This window comes from Mirounga leonina, unplaced genomic scaffold, assembly GCF_011800145.1.
Source record: "Mirounga leonina isolate KUSES-001 unplaced genomic scaffold, KU_Mleo_1.0 Mir_200, whole genome shotgun sequence".
Taxonomy (NCBI): Eukaryota; Metazoa; Chordata; class Mammalia; order Carnivora; family Phocidae; genus Mirounga; species Mirounga leonina.
The window spans coordinates 24,899,570-24,922,331 of NW_023270503.1; the positions used below are offsets into that span (position 1 = coordinate 24,899,570).

General features: G+C 51.3%; 1 protein-coding gene across 2 annotated transcripts in view; it reads right to left on the minus strand.

Moving 5' to 3' along the window:
* PLXDC1 (plexin domain containing 1) overlaps positions 1–22,762 on the minus strand; it is a 56,614-nt gene that overhangs the window by 24,908 nt on the left and 8,944 nt on the right. For both annotated transcript variants that reach the window (XM_035027000.1, XM_035026999.1), the window contains exons 3-7: positions 7,354–7,497; positions 6,996–7,065; positions 6,260–6,382; positions 5,780–5,898; positions 4,487–4,586 (exon numbers count right to left, since the gene is read on the minus strand). In XM_035027000.1, the coding sequence (XP_034882891.1) occupies positions 4,487–4,586; positions 5,780–5,898; positions 6,260–6,382; positions 6,996–7,065; positions 7,354–7,497 (556 nt within the window). The remainder of the gene's footprint in view (positions 1–4,486; positions 4,587–5,779; positions 5,899–6,259; positions 6,383–6,995; positions 7,066–7,353; positions 7,498–22,762) is intronic.

The following is a 22,762-nucleotide window of genomic DNA, read 5'->3' on the forward strand; positions in this document are numbered from 1 at the left end:
TTGCTTCTAACCCATAGAATACGGCGAAAGTGACGGGATGGCACTTCTGAGATCAGGTTACAAAAAGGCTGGCCTCTGTCTTGCCCACCCTCTATGTCTGTCTTGCTTGCCTTGCTCTGGTGGAAGCCAGCCAGCTCTCCTATGGGGAGGTCCACATGGCGGGAACCGAGGGGGGCCTCCTCAAGGAAGTCAATCCTGCCCACACCCATGTGAGAGCTCTTGGAAGCAGACCCCCACCCCAATCGGTGGTTGAGATGACTGTAACCTGGCAAAGCACCTTGAGAGCCACCTGGGCAAGAGCCTGAACCGGAGGACCCAGCAAAGCCATGCCGATCCACGGAAACTCTGGGCTGATAATATGTTTGCTGTTTTAAGCTGCTACGTTTCAGGATAATTTGTTATGCAGCAAGAGCTAACTAATACAATCGGAGAGATACTGAACTAGGTAGCAGCCAGCTCAGTGCAGGCATTCACCGGCCAGCCCTTGGCACGTTTGGGGAACAGGGCATGCAGACCAGTGATGCCCGACAGAGAGTGGTGGGTGATGAAGGCTGTGTCAGCTGCGCAGGACCTTGAACACCACGTTAAGGATTTTGACTTCATGCTGCAGCAACGAGGGGCCAGAGAATGACATAATCAGAGCAGGCGCAACTAGCCTGCTATTTTTGCAGGTGGGCTGTGCTTCCTCCCCTGCCCCTCTTTCCGCCTCCCCACATCTCCCTGGCTTGCTCTAAAACAGCCTTTCATTCCAGAATCACTGACAAAGCTCAGATGCAGACACTCCCTGGAGGGATGTGACTTCCTCTAATTCAGCCTCATACAACAGCTGGATCCAACACACATTTCCTGAGACCCCGCCAGCCCACAAAGCCCTGTGAGAGAGGCACCAATGAGACGGACGGGGTTCCGTAAGGCACACGGGTGGTGGGTACCTGGGCATTAAGAACTGCCCATCCCGTAAAACAGCCTGGGATGTGCGCATATAGGGCTGTGGGTGTTTGGGGAGCTGAGGAGGAAAGGATTCACCCTCCAGCTGGAATGAGGCTGGGTTAGATTTAGAAAGTCTCAAAGGTCGACCCCAGCATTTAAAAAAAAAAAAAAAGGAAGATCTGGGTTTCAGTTCTCTCTCGGAGCTGTGTGATTACAAGAAAGTCACTTCACAAGTCTCTGAGCCTCTGTGTCCTCATTTAGAAAGTAGAGACTTCACTTGCAGTGTTGGGAGGATGACCAAATAAGATAAAGCTCAGAGCCTGGGGATGGGATGATAATCCGCGTGGTAATCAGACAGCCTCCAATGTAGCCCCCAGTGGCCCCAGCTCCTGGTATTGACACCCAGTGGAATCCTGTCCTGAGTGTGGGCTGGACCTAGTGACTTGCTTCTAACCCATAGAATACGGCGAAAGTGACGGGATGGCACTTCTGAGATCAGGTTACAAAAAGGCTGGCCTCTGTCTTGCCCACCCTCTATGGCTGTCTTGCTTGCCTTGCTCTGGTGGAAGCCAGCCAGCTCTCCTATGGGGAGGTCCACATGGCGGGAACCGAGGGGGGCCTCCTCAAGGAAGTCAATCCTGCCCACACCCATGTGAGAGCTCTTGGAAGCAGACCCCCACCCCAATCGGTGGTTGAGATGACTGTAACCTGGCAAAGCACCTTGAGAGCCACCTGGGCAAGAGCCTGAACCAGAGGACCCAGCAAAGCCATGCCGATCCACGGAAACTCTGGGCTGATAATATGTTTGCTGTTTTAAGCTGCTACATTTCAGGATAATTTGTTATGCAGCAAGAGCTAACTAATACAATCGGAGAGATACTGAACTAGGTAGCAGCCAGCTCAGTGCAGGCGTTCACCAGCCAGTGAGAACTGGGCTATGGAGCAGGGTCTCGGTGAGCCGCTTGCTAGAGCACTGAGTGTTCAGGGAAGGTCAGGGAGGGGCAGGAGGAGTAGTGGGGATTTATCTTGAGGGAATACAACGGGGCATAAAAATAGCTACTTGCAAGAATGTTCACTGCAGCATTATTTGTTGTAGCAAAAATGGGAAACAGCTGTAAAGCCTATGTCCAGGGAGTTGGCTAAATTAAGGTACATCTGTGCGACAGGCTATCAAGTAGCTATTAAAAAGAATGAGGTGTGAGCTGATATGGAATGATGGGCAGGATAGACTTCGTTCAAGGGCAGAACAGTGGCACCGTATACCATCGTTTGTGTTAAATATCCAAACGTATGCTTACCTGTAGGCTTACAGCTCTAGAAATAAGCCAGTAGTGGGGTTGCCTCCAGAAAGGAAAACTAGGGACAGGGGTCAGGTATGGGAGAGAAACCTAATTTTTTCTTTTTTTTTCCCCCATTGCCCCCCAAAACCTGTTTCTATACAAACTTTTGTATCTTTTGAGTTTTAGACCAGGTACACTTATTTGTGCAAAAATATCATTTTATAGATTAGGATAAAGAAGAGCATTCATAGGGACGCCTGGGTGGCTCAGTCGGTTTGGTTTAAGCATTTGCCTTCGGCTCAGGTCATGATCCCAGAGTCCTGGGATCAAGTCCCGCATCAGGCTCCCTGCTCAGCAGGGAGCCTGCTTCTCCCTCAGCCTGCCGCTCCCCCTGCTGGTGCTCTCTCTCTCTCTCTCTCTCTGACAAATAAATAAAATCTTAAAAAAAAGAAAGAAAGAAAAGCATTCATAATAACAGAACAGTAATTCATGTTAATGGCAAAAAACTCAAAGGTGATGTGTACATGGGGGGGGGGAGTTTGGGAAACTTCCCCCCCCCCATGTACACATGATTGTTTTCCCACTAGCTACAAAAGTCATGTGAAAGTCCTGTGGGCGTGGCATCTGACCCGCGACACACCAGCATGGGGACATCACATGCTCTTATTCTGCACTGTTTGCTACCGTACCAGATGTCTTGCTAGACTATCAAACACTGTGTCGTGTGCTAAAGGCTAGCTTAGGAAGATATCCTAAAGCAGGACTCACAGACTCGATGAGCCAGAGTCGGACTGAACGCTTCACGTGCATCATTGCATTCATTTTCACAATACCTTAGCAGGTACGAACCACTTACATCCCCAACTACAGATAAAGAAATAAACTTTAAGAGGATAAGTGGTTTGCCAGAGGTCAGATGCTTGCAGAGAGTTTGGACTCCATGCTTCCAACTCCAGAGCCAAGCCCCTCACACTGGACTGAACCTTGCACATGGAAGGTGCTGGATAAAGGCTTGTAACATGAGCCCTGGTCCCTTCCCTCAGATTTCCGTTAGGGACAGAGGCTCTGCTCAGAGGATGAATCCCTCCATGACTTCCTCTTCATTGTATCTCAAGAGCACCCAGAACATAGTGTAGAGTAGAAACTCAGAACATGTGTATTGATTGAACTCAACCAACAGATGCAGGGAAGATACTTCCCCTGGAATCCCTGGAGTTCCCAGAATGGTGGTGCCTTGCCTCTCTTTGGTGCCTTCCACCCACGTCCTTTCATCTGGCCTGGCGTGGCTAGGGTGGAGTTCAGAATATCCCCTAGCCCCATCAAGTACAGAGAGGGATAGAGGAGAACAGACAAGGGTCTGCTCCTCTTTGGGGTCCTGCAGGTTAGACAGAAGGACTTTTTTTTAAAAAAGATTTCATTTAGTTATTTGAGGGAGAGAGAGAGAAACACGGGGAGGGGCAGAGGGACAGGGAGAAGCAGATGCCCTGCTGAGCTGGGAGCCCAATGCAGGGCTCGATCCCAGGACCCCGGGATCATGACCTGAGCCGAAGGCAGATGCTTAACTGCCTGAGCCACCCAGGCGCCCCTAGACAGAAGGACTTTGGCATACACTGCACAGCAGAAGAGTTCAGGTTCAAAAGTGTCAGAGCCAGGAGGTGGCATGCCTGCAGTGCCTCCCCCAGAAATGTGAATTCAAGACCCTCTTGGGAGTCAGCAGGGGGTTTAGAAGCGGGAGAGAAAGAGCTGTGATGCCCCCAAAATATCAGAACTGGAGGAGGACCAGGAAGGAAAAAGCGCCGTTCCAGCTACACCTCCCCCCATTTTACAGAAGAAGCAACTGAGGCTAGCGAGATCTGATTTGCCGAAGGACAGGGAGATAACAATGTGGCTGAGACTGTCTTCCTTCTGTGAGACTCCTATCACCTGGGATGGGTTTGCGATTATAGTTGTGTCCTGGGAGGACCCAAAACCCTAATTTGGTGATTTTGGAGATTTTCTAAATGGACGGGGTGCTGAGTAGCTCCTCTCCCCTCCAAAACCAGAGCAGCACCTCCCACTGGAGATTTCACCAGGGGAGGCGGCGGCGGGGGCGGGGCGTGTAAAGGGTTCCTCTGCTTTAATGAAGAAAAGTTGGAACTCATTATGCTCCATCTTCCCTCAGTTCCTGCTCAGCTCTCTGTCCTCCATCCACTCCCTCCACTGCCAATCCCCACCTGCCCTCAGTTGGAGCTCAGTCCAAGCCCATCGAGAACTCCGCTGGATCCCTAGGGACTCACCTGGTACATCCGGGGAAGGGTTGAGAATCATGAAGGCGTCTGACAGGCCTGCTTTGACGGGGTGCTGGGAGGAGCTGATTTCCAGGACGGACATAGGGATCTGCAGCAGGGGAGAAGAGGCTCCATCTACCTCCCTAAACACCCTTGGGCCAGCCTAGACCTCCCCTCTGAGCTCCAGATGCATCCACCTGCTGTGCGGCACCTCTCGGAGGACTCAAAGATATCCCAAATCCAATGGGCCCCCCCAAATTGCAAGTCTCCCCCACACCATCTCCAGCACATTTCCTTTTTTTCTTTGCTCTTAGTGGATGGCACCTCCGTGCAGGCCAGAAACCTGGGAGTCACCCCCTTTCTTCCATCTCCGCCTTCCTCCACCTAACACATCTCCAAATCCTATTAATTCACTTGCTCACTGGCTCTTAAATCTGTCCAGTTCTCTCCATCTCACCCCACCCTACTCCAAGCTGGCAACATCTCTCTCCGAAACCATCCCGCAGCCTTCCCTCTGAGCCACCAACACTCTGTTCTGCACTCTGAAACCAGAGTGACCTTTCTCAAGGGCAAAGCTGGGTGTTCCTCTGCCCTATCTTGCCCCCCATTCTCTCCCCTCCAGCCTTGCTGTCTTCTTTCAATGCTTTGATCTTTATTTTTTTTTTAATTTTTTTATTTTTTTTTAAAGATTTTATTTATTTATTCATGAGAGACAGAGAGAAACAGAGGGAGAAGCAGGCTCCCAAGGAGCGGGAAGCCCGATGCGGGACTCGATCCCAGGACCCTGGGATCATGACCTGAGCCGAAGGCAGACGCTTAACCATCTGAGCCACCCAGGCGCCCTCTTTCAATGCTTTGAACCAGCCCTGCTCTGTCCTGCCACAGGACCTTTGAATGTGCTTCTCCCTCTCCTCTTTGTTTCCTTAAGTCCTATGCATCCTGCAGATTTTAACTCTTTTCCTCAGGGAAGCCTCCCCTGACCTCTGCTGAGGTCAAAATCCTCATGAAGAAAAAAAAAGAAAAAGGGGGGGGAAAAAAAGCCTCGTGAAAGGCTCTCCTGGCACCAGGCACCTCTGCTTAGGAACACTTGTCACAGTGGCGATTCTACATTTGTCCCTGCAATTACCATCTATCTCCCCAACCAGACCTACAGCCCTACAAGGGCAGGGCCTCCGGCCATCTCATTAACTGCTGTATTCCCAGCACCGAGGCCTACACCTGGCACATTTTCAGGCTCTCTACAGATATTTGCTGAATGGAAGACTCCAAGACCCAGCCATCTCCGCAGCTAAGCTCACTCACCTCTTTGTAGCCAAATACAATGCGGCCATCGTGGTACAGAGCTGCCTGGAAAGTGAAGCTGCCCCTGTCCTCCCGGCCTTGGAGGTAGACGTGGTCCCACTGAACAATAAAGACTGTCCCTGGGGAGGAGAACAGAGACCTAGCTGGCCAGGGAGGCAGGGCAGGGAGGAGGGCCCCAAGGCAGGCATGGCCGGAGACTGGGTGCTCAAGGGACAATCCGGTGAGAGTAAGAGAATTGAGGTCTGTAATGTTGGTCACCTCTGCTAAGAGCCAAGCGCTTTTCTGTTGTTATCTCATCAGATCCTGCTTGGTCACAGGCAGCCTGTCCCCATCTTAGAGAGGAGGACACTGAACTCAGCCTGCCTTGCTGTGTGACCATGGGCAAGTCCCTTGTCCTCTCTAGACTTGGGGTTCCTCTAAAGGGGCTGGACCAAGTGAGCCCTGGAGCCAGTTGATGTAAACTCTGAGATCTGGTCTCACCATTGTCAAAGTAAGCGACTGTCGAATTCTCGGAGTAGCCAGGGTTGAAGTTGGCCATCAGAGGCGCCACATACTGAGTAGCTGTGAGCATCCGATGGATCGTGTCCCCCATGAAGATGAAGCCTGGGGGGGGGGCGGATAAAGGCAGAGGAATCACCAGAGAAGGCCTAGAGGGGTTGCTTCCCTGTGCAGGAAGGGACGGTGCAGATGGAGCTGGAAGCAAATCTTGGACCTCTGTTCCCCATCCCCCCTGCTGGGCTCCGGGTCTGTTGTGTATGGAGCAAAAGGGCTCCAGAGCAGAGAAGGCTCTCCCCACCCCTCCAGGGGGGCATAGACTTCCACCTCTCCCTGTCCCTGGGAAAGTGCACAGGAATCTAAGATTGGCTCCTCATATCAACAAGGAGCCTGATCCCAGGAGCCAGACTCGCAGTGAAGTCTCCTCCTCCCTCATTCACAGACTGAAGCACAGGGACTCCAAGGATTGCCCACGCTGGCCTGAGCTGGCCCAGAAGGACACACACACACACACACACACACGTAAGTCAGCCAATGTCCCAGAGGTGGTCCAACACACACACTCATCTCCCTCCTGAGACTGGGGTCCCAAGAGAGCCCAATGTGGGACCCTCCACTGTCTATCTGTACACCCCTGTCTCCAATGAACCTTCCCAGGTAGGTCCCTTGGGTTCTGGCTGAGATCTCCAAACCTCCCCCAGGCCCACGAACACAGCCTTACCTCCAGTTGCTATGGTGATCTGCCGCAGAGGATGCCCGTAGAAAGGAAAATCAAAGGACAAGACCACTCTCTGCAGGGCACGGGAGAGAATCAGCATGGGCCAAGCTGTAGGCCAGGAAGCTGGGCACCCACACTGCCCCATGCTTGTCTGGACAGGGCAGGGGGCAGGCATGTCCAGGATAGGCCCCAGGACCAGGGGTGGGCACCTTAACTCTGGCCAGTACTCCCCCAGGGTTCCCTGGAAGGCACCTCCCGGATTACGGACCTCCGGCCACAACCACGCCCACTGACCAGGCAGAATGCCCTGGTCCCCAGCCTCCCCGCCCAAGGCAGCGCTGCCAGGGACTGGCATACTCACCGAAGCCTGCCGGTGGGTGTTGGAGAGGATCCTGTGGACCTTCACTTGGCTCTGGTTGGCCTTGGCCACATCCACCCACAGCTCCCGGCTTCGGGGCTCGCTGGGGCCATACAGACGGGACACATAGTAGTTGTGGTTGTCCTCCTGCTCGCACCCGAGACAGAAACCACAGGAGGTATGAGGAGTCAGGCTGGCCAGTAGCCATCCTCTGCCCCTTCCCTGCACAGACTTCTGATGCAAAGTCACCGCCCTCCCTGGAGCGGGACCTGTGGCCTTGAGGGCTCGTTTCAGCCTGGATGTCCTGGGTTCCCCTTGGCCCCAGATAGTACCTCAGTACCAGGCCCATAGCCATGCCCCAACAGCTCTGGCCCCAGCCAAATCCACACCTGCTGTACCCATGCTCAGCCCTGCCATTTCCAGATAGGCCAGGAGGCTTTCCCTGCAGCCCCTGAGTATCTACAGAACACGCCCAAGGCAGAGTTCAGCTTGGGGCATCAGCGAGAAACAGACAGGGTATCCCCAAACAGCGCTCCTGTCTTCAAGGAGCTCTCAGACCGAAGGGGAGACAGTCACTGCCCAGGGTTACCCTCCTTCAGGGAAAAGAAAAAACTGGATCTTAGAAGCCACCAGTCTAAAGATGGAGGCAGAGGGGCGCCTGGGTGACTCAGCCGGTTAAGAGTCCAACTCTTGGTTTCAGCTCAGGTCATGATTCAGGGTTGCAAGACCAAGCCCCGTGTCGGGCTCTGCTGGGCATGGAACCTGCTTAAGATTCTCTCTCTCGGGCGCCTGGGTGGCTCAGTTGGTTAACCGACTGCCTTCGGCTCAGGTCATGATCCTCGAGTCCCGGGATCGAGTCCCGCATCGGGCTCCCTGCTCGGCGGGAAGCCTGCTTCTCCCTCTCCCACTCCCCCTGCTTGTGTTCCCTCTCTCGCTGTGTCTTTCTCTGTCAAATAAATAAATAAAATATTGAAAAAAAAATAAAGTAAAGCTAAAGATTCTCTCTCTCCTTCTCCCTCTGCCCCTCCCCACCCCTCAAAAAAATAATGAAGAGATAAATAAAAAATAAAGATGGAGGCAGACCCTTGATCTTGGGAAGCTGCTAGTCTGACGGAGGTGGACTTATGCAAGTAGGACACACAGACACAAACCCTTAAGCAGAGGGAGAATTCAGGGCCCACACGACAGTCACCAGAGGGCTGAGAAAGAGGAGAGAAGCAGCAGTGGTTCCTTCGAGACATTTCTAACCTCTACCATGAGCTCAATGCAGATAAAGAACAAGCCAGAACACAGCAGGCTGGGAGATAATTCTGTAAAGCCTCTCCCGCACAGAAGCATGTAGGGCCAGGATGTAAAAGAGGACAGGAAATAGCAGAAAGGATGGCAGAGCCCGGGCAAGGGGACCATGTAGCATTTCAGCCCATGTGGGAGCGCCAGCCATGGGGGAGAAGGAGGCAGAGCCGCGGCTGCAGAGATGGGGCTGGTGGCCCATGAGGAGCCCTGGACGCGGCGGGTCATTAATCAGGCTGTCCAGTGGCAGGGGCTGTGGACACAGCAGAGCAGACCATGCTCTCCCTGCCAACCCGTCAGCTGCCCAGCCGGCCCAATCTTAGATTCCTGTGCACTTTCCCAGGGACAGGGAGAGGTGGAAGTCTATGCCCCCCTGGAGGGGTGGGGAGAGCCTTCTCTGCTCTGGAGCCCTTTTGCTCCATACACAACAGACCCGGAGCCCAGCAGGTGGGGATGGGGAACAGAGGTCCAAGATTTGCTTCCAGCTCCATCTGCACGAGCAGGGACGGAGGATGCCTGTTCTCTCCCCCCGCCAAGAGGCAGACTCTGCTCTTCTGACAAGTGACACGCCCTGGGGACCTGGGGTCAGGGCCAGGTTGGGGGGGAAGATGAGCAGAAGAAGGATGGTGTGGAAGGGGAGGGGGCCTCCCCCCAGCCACCGCCTGGTTCCTCCCCTCCAGTCTCCAGACCGCCCACCCCTCCACCCGCCCTCCGTGCGGCTGTCAGACGAATCTAAAGCACGTGCAAGGCCACACCACTCTGCTCACAAGCCATCTGGGGCTCCCACGGTCCTCTCCTATAGGACCAGACATCCCCCCCGGGTGAGGTCTGCCTTTATCTATGGTTATCTATGGGGGGTTAAGCACAGAGGATATGCCCAACTGGAGGATTTGCCGACGAGTGAACAGTCACAAAGCATAGTCATCGAAGGCCTGTTTCCCTGCTACCACCACACATTCTGGTGACCGGAATGGGATCGTGTTACCAAGCAAAGCAGGACAACAGCAGAGAATAGACACGGGCAGCTATGGTGGGAGTCAACCAAATGCAGCTCCCACGTGGGAACCGGAGCAGACCTGTGTTTAAAAACAGCTGCTTGGAGGCTTGGAGAAGGGTCTGGTTTCTATCACCTGCTTCCGGGGACTCACCCGGTGAGAGCTTTCGCCAAACCTCCAAGCGTCAGAAATGAGGGCCCCCTGGCAGAAGCCACGCTCTGGTCGTTCGAGAAGCCCAAACAGATGCTAACGTGTTTCTGCTGCCTCAGCTAAGACAGCAAAGGGTGGAGTGACTGGGGCGGTGTCTCATAGGCCCCCTCTGAAACCAGGTCAGTCTCGCTCAAAGGCAAAAGCTTTTCCTCTGTCCGTTGTTTCTCGGGTGTTTAAGTAACTGCTCCCACTGGAAGGGGACGTGGGCCACTTTTCAGTCATTGGTTAAACTCTCTTGTATCAGAAGGGGGCACAGAGCTGAGGGGACTGTGTCGTGTTCATCTTCTCGCCCCTACCACCTCCCTAGCCCAGGGCTTGGCACCTGGCATATGGTAGGTGGTAGGATCTGCCTGCTGAATTAGTTCAGTCACAAGGATCCCGCAGCTGATGGGGCCCGAGGTTGTGCTGAGAACGTGTGGGGTGGTGACAAGGACAGCATCTTCCCTCAGCACTGACAAGCCACTTAGGAAGGAACCAGCTGCCTCCTCTGGGAATCCAAGTCTGTGGAAAGCCTTCCAAAGCTGGCACGTCCTGCACACAGGAGGAAGTCCCCTGACTCCTCAAGCTCTTCTCTGAGGAACTGAAGCTGGTGAGGGAGACGCTTTCCAAGCAAGGAAGAGAAACCCTGGCTCCACCTGACAGCAAATGTAGGACACGGGTGTCTCTGTGTTATCAGGGCATTGTCCTAAGCGTGACTGCTTGTTCATAGAGAGGAGAAGGAAGACCTTACATGCATTTGGCTTCAATAAATATACGCTGGGTGAGTGAAAAAGAGAGGTGGGCCTGGAGAGAAAGAAAGCAGCCCTGGTTTCTGGCTGAGATCAGTCTGTCTGTCATCTCTAGCCCTTAGATCCCATGGTAGGTCTCTACCTCCTCCCTATAGACCTTTCTCCTGACACAGCTCAAATAGCTCCTCGGAACCAAAAGGGCACTAACCAGAAGAGACTTGCTCGTGGGGTGATCAGAGGGTCTTCCAGGGAGACCCCAGACAGTCCTTCCCCAGCACAGACAGTGAGAATCTGAATGGGAAGAGAGAAGTGAGAAACCCAATCTCTGGGAGAATTTTCCCTGACAACACCCAGGCTGCCATGTTTTTCTTCTAGAAAGTCCATCACTGCTGGCTTCTTCTTTTTTTTTTTTTTTAAGATTTTATTTATTGGGCGCCTGGGTGGCTCAGTTAGTTAAGCGACTGCCTTCGGCTCGGGTCATGATCCTGGAGTCGCGGGATCGAGTCCCGCATTGGGCTCCCTGCTCTGCGGGGAGCCTGCTTCTCCCTCTCCCACTCCCCCTGCTTGTGTTCCCTCTCTCGCTGTGTCTCTCTCTGTCAAATAAATAAATGAAATCTTAAAAAAAAAAAAAAGATTTTATTTATTTAGTGGAGAGAGAGCACACAAGTAGGGGAAGGGGGAGAGGGAGAAGCAGACTCTCGGCTGAGCAAGGAGCCCAATGCGGGACTCGATCCCAGGACCCTGGGATCATGACCTGAGCTGAAGGCGGAGGCTTAACTGACTGAGCCACCCAAGCGTCCCACTGCCGGCTTCTCGACTGACTATGGAGGGGACGAGGGCACGAGTCATGTGGAAATCCCCCAACCTTGGGGGCACTTCCTGTTTGTTACTGCAGGCCCCTGCTCGTGCTGCTGCCAACACCCCCAGTTTTGACAGAGGAAGTCCGCCCATGACGGAGATGGATAAATGCTTCCCCATAACCATTCTCTCCTTCTTCCTTTAGTTTCCATTAGGCACATGGCCACCCAGCTGACTACATGTCCGAGCCCTCCTTACAGCTGAGCGGGGCTACGTGACTACGTCCGGACAATGTTAGACCAGCCGAACAGCTGCCCTCAGTAGGAATGGGCAAGCATCTTGGACCACAGCATAGAAGGCACGTGTTGCAGAGGGGAGAGCAGCAAAACAGAGGGAAGCTGCGTCCCCAACACCATGGAGACCACATCAACCCCCGCTTACTTACACTCACACTATTACATGTGGGAGAAGAATAAACTCGTGCCTAAGTCCCTCATCAGTTGAGCATTTGTTACAATAGTTGAATCTATGTCCTAATTAATACAAGCAAGGTCCCGAGAGGCCTCCTTAGGCCGGTCAACGTGAGGGCTTCTTCGCTGTAATCCATATACACGCGACTCCTAAAAGGGTTTAGAGGCCATGCCTGACGGTGAACTTGTCCCAGGAATTCACCCAGTTCAGGCCGGTCAGCGTGTTGGGCCTGCTGTCCATGGGGCAGTCCCGTTCCCCCTGAGAGCAGCCCTCCAGACGCTGTGGCCTGGAGGCTCGAAGCTAGGACAGGGGTGGCCTGACAGGGGGCATAGCCTGAGCCAGACTACTTAGCAAGTCCACCAAAAGGAACTATGTTTCCTTGAAATGCGTGTAAGAAGCCCTGGTCAATAATCCACATTCGTTCTGGGAGGCAGCATGATGCGGATTTCAAACATTTTTGGTCATGAAATCCTTTCTTCCAAATTAATCTTCCATGGAAGCTCAATCCATAAATCACATCAAAGTATGGCCATTCTGGGGGAAGGAAAGAAGGGCCTGGAGCCCAGCCTGCCGGGCCACTTCCTTCTCCACCACCCTCCATCCCACGGCAGCCCCTGCGGGAAGTGCCTCTGTGAACCCTTAGGGTTCCATGGAGTGCACTTTGAAAACCACTGCTCTAGGGTCAGTGCAGGGGCTGTGGAGTCAGACAGACCAAGTTCAAAAACTGGCTCCACTATATAGTAGTTAGTGCCAAACATTACTTTCCTCTCAGCTTCAGTCCCTCGTCAGTAACCTCCCGCACTGAGTTCTTGAAAGGATTAGACAAAACATACCCGTGTAAGCTCTTAGCCCAGTGCCTGGTCCACAGTAGGTGTTCGCTAAGTAGGAGCTATTACGGTGATTTTATTGGGCCTTTCCAAGAAAGGTTTTGATTGTGGAGGCTGCCTCCTCCAAACCAACCCCAGCTCCATCCTAAACATCTGCTGTTACAGTGTTTCTTCTGCCTCAATTATTCATGCCCGGAGCCTGCCAGGCGCTTCATTTCTGACAGCGGGGCAGCATTTACCTTGGCTGAGCTCAAGACGTTTCTGGACAGGAACTCCAGCTAAGCTGTCACCGTCAGCCTGTCAACTGCCAGCCAACTGGCAGGTGAAAAATGCTGGGGCAGGCCACCAAGGGCACCCTGCAGGGCCTGCTGGAGAGATCTGGCCAGCCAGGCTTGTCAGGACGGTGCTCCAGGCAGCTGGGTCCAACCCAGGAGGTGCTGATGGGATTGCTGGGGGAGGGGGCATCCATTCTCTGACTCCACCATCCCACGAAGCCTTACAAGACCCATAGGAATGTTCTCCAGATCCTGCTCCTCCAAATGTGCCCCAGGGACCAGCAGCATCTGCATTACCTGGGAGCTCATTGGAAATGCAGAATCCCGGGCCCAACCCCAAACTTTGCTGGATCAAAATCCAAATTTGAACAAGCTTCCCAGGGGATTCTTTTGCACAATAAAGTTTGAAAAGCACTGGTCTAGAAGCAGCCCCTGTCTGGACCAAAATGCGAGGCATTTTCATCCACGAGGAAATGGTATGTTAAACCCTTTGACTCCTAAGGCAGAAAGACCTGGGCTCTTGTCCTGGCTCTGTCACTCACTAGCTGTGCAACCTGAGGCAAGCACTTCACCTCTCTGTTCCAAGACAGTATTAGACATACCTCCTGGGGTAGGTGGGTGAATTTCATGTCAGGCCATAGAATGAGGTCTGCACTCAGGAAGGGCTCCCATAACATCGCCTGTTATTATTATTTTCCCTTACCTCGTGTATCCACATAATAATCTCCATCTGCCCTCTGGAAGTATTCAAGCCTCAGGTTAAAATAAACACACACAGAACACTCGTCATCACAGAGTGCAGAAAGCAGGTCTATCCTGGAAAGGGAGGGGACCCAGGCCAGACAAAGGGGCACTGGCATCAGCACTGAGGGCCCAGGGTAAAGAGGTGTCAGGATGGATGAGGCTGACCTAGGAAGGCCCTGGAATTGGGAGGTTGGACCAGGCTCAGAAAGAGGGTGGGGACCAGCTTTCTAGACAAAGCATTTCTCAATGCTCCACACTTCATGGAAATGGAAGAACCATCCACTCTTGGCTCTGATTCACCATGAGGAGGGAATATCAGCCAACCAGGGATTTTGACAGCATAAATATATATCATATCACCACACAGAAACAGGACAAGGCAACACAAAAACAAAAATAGACCTCCCCCGTCCCTCATCTGGCCGCATGCTGGCATATTTCCTTCTAGCCTTTTCCATATGAATATAACTTCACATGGTTATAATCCTGCTGATCAGCCAGTTGTGTGGACTGCTTCTGTCAGGTTTCATGATATCTAAAGTGGTTTTTGATATTAAACATAGTCTTTTAACCATCGCTTGTAATGGCTTCCCGGTCATCTACTCAGAAGAAAACCCACAATTTTCTTAATTATTTCCCTATTGTTGGAGCATTCAGGTAGCTTCTAATTTTTATGCTCTCATAAATACTGCTGTGATGAATTTATTGATGTACTTTCTACCTCTAGGATTGCTTCCCCTGCTTTAAAGCTTTTGATACAAAGCAGTGCTTCTCAAACCTTAATGTGCATCCAAATCACCCAAGAATCAGATTCTGATTCTGCAGGGCCTGAGTTTCTGCATTTATTTTATTTTATTTTATTTCTTAATTTTTTAAAAGTAATCTCTACACCCAGCATGGGGCTGGAACTCACAACCCTAAGATCAAGAGTCGCACACTCTACCGACTGAGCCAGCCAGGCGCCCCTGAGCTTCTGCATTTCTAATAGGCTCCCAGGTGCTGCCAATCCTGCTAACTTTGAGTATTGAGGATATGAAGCATAGCACCTGAAGTTTCAAGGCCAGGAAATCCTCTTTTGTTGCTAGCGTACTATTTTTGTACTTCTAGGTAAGATCTGGGGGAAAATCACTACCTTCCCCCACCTACCTTTCTGGTTAGTTTTCTCAACCAATTAACTCACCTGATTTTTAGAACACCTCTACGAACCATTCTCAGTCCCACCTTATAGATGAGGAATCTGAGGTTTAGAGCAAAGATGTGGCAAGGATACCTAGTATCTACCATACCTGGGACCACAGTAGGGTGACCATCTGTCCTAGTTTGCCTGCTTCTGGAATTTCCCAAGATGCTGGATGTTCACTGCGGAAACCCAGGGACAGGCCTGGGAAAACCAAGATGATTGGTCACCTCGACCACAGTGTAATTCAGAGTCAGCTATTTATCATTCCTCATCCTGTGCCAGGCCCTTAACATAGATTCGTATAGAACATCTTTGCAATTACATTTAGACAATAGCATCCCCATTTGACAATGAAGAAAGGTTAAGAAATCTGCCCAAGACAAAAAGATAAACAACTCAATTTAAAAATGGGTAAAGAGGCAAAGGACTTTAGACATTTCTCTGAAGAAGATATACAAATGGCCAACAAGACATGAAGAGATGCTCAACGTCATTAGTCATTCAGGAAACACAAAGCAAAACCACAATGAATATCATCTTACACCCATTAGGATGTTACGATTTAAAAAAAGAAAGACAATAACAAGTGTTGGCAAGGACGTGGAGAATTTGAAACCTTCATACATTGCTGGCGGGCGCGTAAAATGGTTTGACTACTAGGGAAAACTGTTTGGAGGTTCCTCAGAAAGTTAAACGTAGAGTTGCCATATGACCCAGCAATTCCGCTCCTAAGTATATGGTCCAAATAGTTGAAAACAGGTCCTCAAACAAATACATGTACACATGTTCACAGCATCAGTATTCACAATAGCCAAAAGGCAGAAACAGCCCACATGTCTATCAACAAATGAATGAATAAGCAAATTATGATATATTTGTACAATGGAATAGTATTCAGCCATAAAATAGATGAGACTTGAAAACATTATGCTAGGTGAAAGAAACCAGACACAAAAAGTCATATATTGTATGATTTCATTTATATGTGAGACATCCAGAATAGGTAAATCTATAGAAATAGAACAGAGATTGGTGGTTGCTCTGGATGAAGGGGGGGGGGGATGGGGAGCAACTGTTTAAATGGCACAGCATTTCCTTCTGGTGTGGTGAAAATGTTCTGGAACTAGATAGAGGTGATGGTTGCACAACATTAGGAATATATTGAATGCAGTTCATTTTAAAATGGTTAATGTTACATGGGCGCCTGGGTGGCTCAGTCAGTTAAACGACTTGTGATTTTGGCTCAGGTCATGATTTCATGGGTCATGGGATTAAGCTCCATGTCGGGCTCCACACTCAGCAGGAAATCTGTTTGGGATTCTCTCTCTCCCTCTCCCTCTGCCCCTCTCCTCACGTGTGTACTCTCTCTCTAAAATAAATAAATCTTAAAAAAAAATAAAATGGTTAATTTTATGTTATGTAAATCTCACCTCAACATGAAAAACAGAAAGAAAGAAACCAACCAACCAACCAACCAACCAACCAACCAACCTGCCCAAAGGACAGGAAAAGGATCAATAAGAGTAACCTTTGTGGGAGATGGACGTCCTGGGGCTGAGCAGCCAGGAGGGGTCCTTGGCACCTGTACTGAGCCCGGAAGGGGTGGGTGAGGAGATGATAGGATCAGAAAACTTGCATTTTGCTCTTGAATGTCAATCCTGTGAGATCAGTATTTACCACCCCATTTGGGAAATTTGAAGCTAGTGGATGCTTGCAGGGATTCATTAATTGAGGGGTTAAGCATCCAGCCCAGGGTCAGGCAGCTGGTACATGCCAGGGTCAAGATTGGGAGCCAGCACTGCTAGATTGTTTCCACACCGCTGGAGACTAGACACCTGGGCTCCATGTCCCACCTTCCCAAACACCCCTTCTTCTTACAAAACCCCTTATCTTCTCTCTTCGTGAGCTTCCCCTCCCTCCACCCACCTCACACACTACTCCCAGAATTCTCCCAGGTTCAGCCTCCTCACCTCATCCCTTCCCCTGAGCCCACTGGCACGGTGCGGTCCCTCCATGAGCACCACTTGCTCGCCAGGTGTCTGGGTTAAGAATCTGTCTGTCCATGCCATCTCCCCCAGACCCTCCCATCTGGGGAGGAGGCCTTCTAGAGGTCTCCTTTTGGGAACTGCGTCCTTTGGGAGGTTGTGGAAACCAGGCAAGTATTTGCACTCATTCATCCCTCTTGCTGTCCACCATCTTGGACCACATGGTGCCTGCCTGGATGTGGGGTCCCTCAGCATTCCTAGGCCCCCCATGGTGGGGAAAGAGCGGGGAAGTTTTGCTTGGCCAGAGAGGAGAGGAACTTAGGGAAGTGGGGCTCTAGGGAAGACTGGAGTGGGGGGAGGGAATCTTTCCTACCATGGAGAGAACTATTCTATTACAGGGGAACCTCCAAATCTGAACATTCTCAAGCTTGGTTCCTCCCAAACTCTGGGCTAGATCTGAAACACAGAACAAGAAAACCTTGGGCTAGGATTGGAAGTCCCCAGGATGGAAGAAGAAATTTGTCCAAGGCTTCCTTCCCCTTTTCAGCCTCTCAGAATAAACTGAGCCACAACCCAGGGTCTCTGACTTCTCACTATAGCTCCCTCCAACCCCCAATCCACCCCCTCCAAAAAAGTTGTCAGTGTTCCAGGGCCTCAGAATTGGTCTTGGTGGGGGGGCGCTTGGGTGGCTCATTCATTAAGTGGCTGCCCTCAGCTCAGGTCATGATCCCAGGGTCCTGGGATCGAGCCCCACATCGGGTTCCCTGCTCGGCAGGAAGCCTGCTTCTCCCTCTCCCACTCCCCCTGCTTGTGTTCCCTCTCTCGCTGTGTCTCTCTCTGTCAAAGAAATAAATAAAATCTTTAAAAAAAAAAAGATTTTATTTATTTATCCCAAGACCCTGGGATCACAACCTGAACCGAAGGCACTTAACAAATGAGCCACCCAGGCTCCCCTAGAGTCCTATTTCCACTGGGGCATGGTGGTAGAGTGGGTGTGAGAATAAAATCTAAGGAGAGGGAGAGGGCTCTGGCCTGGGGCCTCAGAGCTGCCTCTGAGCAAGAACATCTGAGTTGGACAGAGCATTGTGGCGAGGTAGCCAGCCCAGGGTGCTGGGCAGAAGGAGCTGAGCAGAGGACTCTGGTTAGGGAGGCTGGGCAGAGAGGCCAGGCAGAAGGGCTGGGTAGGGAGTCTGGGCAGGGATCTGGGGAGAAGGGACTGGGAAGAAAGTGTTGGGCCAGAGGGGGCAAGACAGGAAGAGGGTCAGAGAGACTGGGCAGGGAAAGTCTGGGATGGGGGCTGGGCAGAGGGCCTGAGCCAGAAGGGAATTCCATGGCCCAGAGGGTGTCCCGGGGACCCATAAAAGAAGATGAGAGGCCTCCGCGGTGGGTATGTGGGGCAGCAAAGGAAATGGAAGCCCACCTGCCAGGCCCTCAGCCCCTTGAAATGGCCCCAGAGCAGAGGCATGAAGCAGGCTGTGATAGATAAGTAGCAGAAACATTTTCCTGGTGAGACTCAAGAAAACCTTCTGAAACCAACCAAACCAAATCCACTGAAATATCCTCTTCCGGCCACTCCCCTCTTGCCTAGCCCTTTGCCACCAAGTGTTGGTCTAGATCGGGTTTCGTCCAGTGAAATAGAGCCCAGCTCTCAGAGAAGCTGAGCAGAGACTCAGGAGAAGCAGGTGTCTCCAGGGCCCTTTTCTGGGCTCCCGAGTGGCCAAGGCTGCCCACTGTCCAGGGCAGAGTGGGCACACAGCCTGGGGGTGGGGGTGGGGCTTGAGGCCCCGCTGTGCTGAAGGGGTGATCATCAGTGTCCCCCATCAAACAGTGATCAGTGTAAGGCCTAGTGGGTTCCAGGTGGGAATGGAGCAGGGGGGCCCCCCTGAGGCCCCAGGCATGAGGCACTTGGGTCGCAGGCGTGCGCCCACGTGTTCTGGTGTGTGTAAGCTCCGATCTTCTCATATGTGTGCGGGAACCCAAGAGTAGAGTAGAGTTGGGGTCCTTGCAGGCACTGAGTCCAAGGACGGACCCCAGCACAACCTCTTCTCCTCTACAACCCCGTCTTCCGAGGTTTCTGGGGAGGGAGACATCCCTGCTTCCTCTGTTCCTTCAAAGGAGGAGCTCCTCCCGTGTGCCAGGCACCGGTGGCAGAGTCCGAAAAGTGTCGGCCTCATGGGGCTTGCGTTCCGTGGGGAGGACAGGCAATATAAACAAATACATAGATAATTCGGTGCAGGAAGTGATAAGTTCTGTGGAGCAAAACAGTCTATTCCCTCTGTAGCAGTCACAGCCTCCTGAGAAAACAGCCATCTCTCTAGAGCCTTCTCTATACCAAGCTAAATACCCGCAAGCTCCATCAGCCATTCTGGACTCCTCTGGTTTCTAGATAACCACCTAAAAGGGGGCACAGGCCCCTCAGCGTATGGTCAGGCCAAGAAATGCCCCGCACGATCTCTAGAGCCCTAGCCCTTGTTCCCGGGTTTCTGTGGGTTTCCATTGGTTTCCAGTCTGCTTTCCCACCTCCGTCCTTGGCAGCCACTTCACACTCCTGACTCATCTCCAGCCTACAAGCCGTGAGGAGCCCCACATCTTTTCCTCATGGACTACCACTAAGCCCCATCTCTCCCACCTTATTTTAAACTCAAGGGCCAGGATTTATATTTATCCTGGTAGTTTCATCTGGCGTGAGGCCAACTATCACTCAGCCTGCCAAGGCCGTCTTCTGGATCCCAATCTGACATCTGAACTCTCTTCCAGCTGAGGTAGAAGTCTGATCCTCCTGTCGCTCAGGCAGAGCTGGGCACAGCCTCTGGGGCAGTCAGAGGGGTCTCCTGCCAGGGGGGACCTTGCTCCTTCACGTGGACTCGCCATGTGTGGCTGCCCAGGGGGCCACGACGCTCCTGGGATGGTGGAAGTCGTGTTGTCAAGTATAGCCACGTGGTACCTGGGAAAGCTTCATGTTCTGCTGGTCATTCTAGTAACTGATTTTAAAATTGGTTTGACATATTACAGATCAGAAGTTCCCACACCTAGATGACCATCAGAATCACATGGGAACTTTTATTTTTTTAAAAAAGATTTTATTTATTTGAGAGAGAGCGAAAGCGAGACAGATCACAGAGGGAAGGGAGAAGCAGACTCGCCGATAAGTGGAGAGCCCGATGTGGGGCTCGATCCCAGGACCCTGAGATCATGACCTGAGCCGAAGGCAGACACTTAACCAACTGACCCACCTAAGTGCCCCAAGTACCAGTTCTTTAACTGATGGCCCAACAAAGCTGGGGGGTAGGGAAGGGTGTCCAGGGGCACCCTTACTCAGGGTACCTCTCCCCGCTCCCTGGTCTTCCACTCCATCATCCCACCATGGCTCCTTGGTTCTCCAGGATGGAGAAGACAGGGCAGAATGGGAAGTGACTTGGGGCTTTGTTCTCTGAGATTCTACCAGGTTCCATCTCAAAGAGGGATTAGGTAAGACAGTGGGGCCCTGATCTCTGGTACAACTTTTAAGATGGCACCAACAAACCCAGCCATCAAGATAGAGAATATCTGGGCGCCTGGGTGGCTCAGTTGGTTAAGTGACTGTCTTCGGCTCAGGTCATGATCCTGGAGTCCCGGGATCGAGTCCCGCATCGGGCTCCCTGCTCGGCAGGGAGTCTGCTTCTCCCTCTGACCCTCCCCCCTCTCATGCTCTCTCTCTCTCAGTCTCTCTCTCAAATAAATAAATAAAATCTTTAAAAAAAAAAGATAGAGAATATCCTCATGAAATATTTTAAAATAGAAATGAGTGCAAAAAAATCCACGATGAAAAAATATCAAATTGTAAATAAACAGGATTGGTACGAGTGCCGAGCCATGTCAGAGCCCGAGGTAAAAGGAAAAATAAGTCATGGAAACGATGCAGAAGGAGAGAGAGTTCAGAGCATTTATGAGTCTCCCAGCTCCCTCCCTACCAGGCTGCTGGGTGGCTCTGGTTCCTCTTCAGTCCCCACTGCAACGGTTCTTAGATGTAGTCCCTCTTGCTGGTTTGGGTCACCACCCTCCCTGCCGGCTCCAGTGTAGAGAGGTCTTAGCTGCTCCTACTCTTGCTGTTCCCAAAGCACTTTACCATCCTCTGCTGCTTTCCTTCACCCTGCCCACTCCTGGGTAAGCTGTCCCTGCATTAAACTCCCCCACTGGACAGAAAGACAGAAAGACAGGAAGGAAGGAGAGAAGGGAGGAAGGAAGGAAGGGAGGAAGGGAGGGAGGGCAGAGCAGGAAAAAAAAATTTTTAATTTTTAAAATATCCTAAGACAGAAAAGATATTACATCCATGACACAAGAACAGAATGCTTTTTTTTCCTAAGAAAAGAAAAAATCAGGAAACAATACAGAGTTCTTGGAAATTAAAAATATGATAGTAGGAAAAAGATCAGTAACATGAAGAAAATAAGGTTGAGGGCGCCTGGGTGGCTCAGTTGGTTGCGCGACTGCCTTCGGCTCAGGTCATGATCCTGGAGTCCCTGAATCGAGTCCCCCATTGGGCTCTCTGCTCGGCAGGGAGCCTGCTTCTGCCTCTGACCCTCCCCCCTCTCATGTGCTCTCTCTCTCTCTCGTTCTCTCTGTCTCAAATAAATAAATAAATAAAAAATAAGGTTGAGAAAATCTTCCAGAAAATGGACCACCACCACCACCACCAAGCAAACTACGCAAACAAACAAAGGCGAAAGGCATGGACAACAGAAGAAAGAAGGAAATTCAAGGATCAATCCCTAAGATGGACATCTAATCAAGGGGAGTTGTAGAAAAAAAAAAGAATAGGCAGAGAGAAGATTGTCAAAGAAATAAAACAAGAGGACTTTCCAGACTGGTGAATGTAAGTCCTAGGTTGCAATAGTGAATCACATACCCAGCGTGGTGGGAGAGAAAAAAAAGCCAGAGGCAGGGCACATGACTGCGCTTCCAGAATACTGGCGTTACACCCCAAATGCTTCCAGAGGTGGGGGGAAAGCCGTAATAAACAAAGAACAAGAGTAAGAAGGACATCAAACCTCTCAACAGTGACTTTGGAAGCCAGAAGATAATGCCTGCAAACTGCTAAAGGAAATTTATTTTTAATCTAGAATTCTATATTCAGCCAGACCATCAATCAAGTGTGAGGATAGAATAAAGGCATTTTCAGGCATGCGAGCTCTCTAAAGAACTTTCCCTCCTGTGTAACCTTTTTCAGGAAGCTAAACAAACAAGGGAGAGAAGCAGAAAAGAGAAGACACAGGGTCCACAGAATAGGGTGCCCAACACAGGAGACAGACAAGGGGGGGTTCCAACGCCAGGAGAGGGAGGTCGCACGATGAAGGTGGCGCAGGCGGTTGGGGCAGCAGTCAGCCCAGGTTGGAGCAGGACAACAGGAGAGAGAGGAGAGAGGTTTGGGGGGGGGGGGGGGGGGGGATAAAATCAGACGGGTTGGACGACACCAAAAATTCTATTTGAGGCCAGTGGACATATAAGAATACATAACCATGGTAAGTACAGAAAGCTAAGCAAACGGGGGTTAGGGAAAGGATCCAGGAAAACCAAAAATTACACAAGAAAGTAAACAATTATATTACCCTGCTTGGGTTAGTGGCGAGCAATATTTACAAGATTCTCATGTTATAAAGCAGAGCATATGGATTTAACAAAAATATTGAGAGTAGGATGACACTCGAGGGAGTCTATAAAAGACAGATCTTCATCTACACAACAGGTAGTCAACAGATAATGTCTGAATGAATTAATCAAGAGTCAGCAGCATAAGCAAATTACTTAGAAATATGGTGGTAACCGCCAGGAGAAGCGGCCCCCAGGGGTACCTCGGGAGCAAGGGGCGGGCAGGTGCGGAGGGGCGGGGCGGGCAGGTGCGGAGGGGCGGGGCGGGGAGGTGCAGAGGGGCG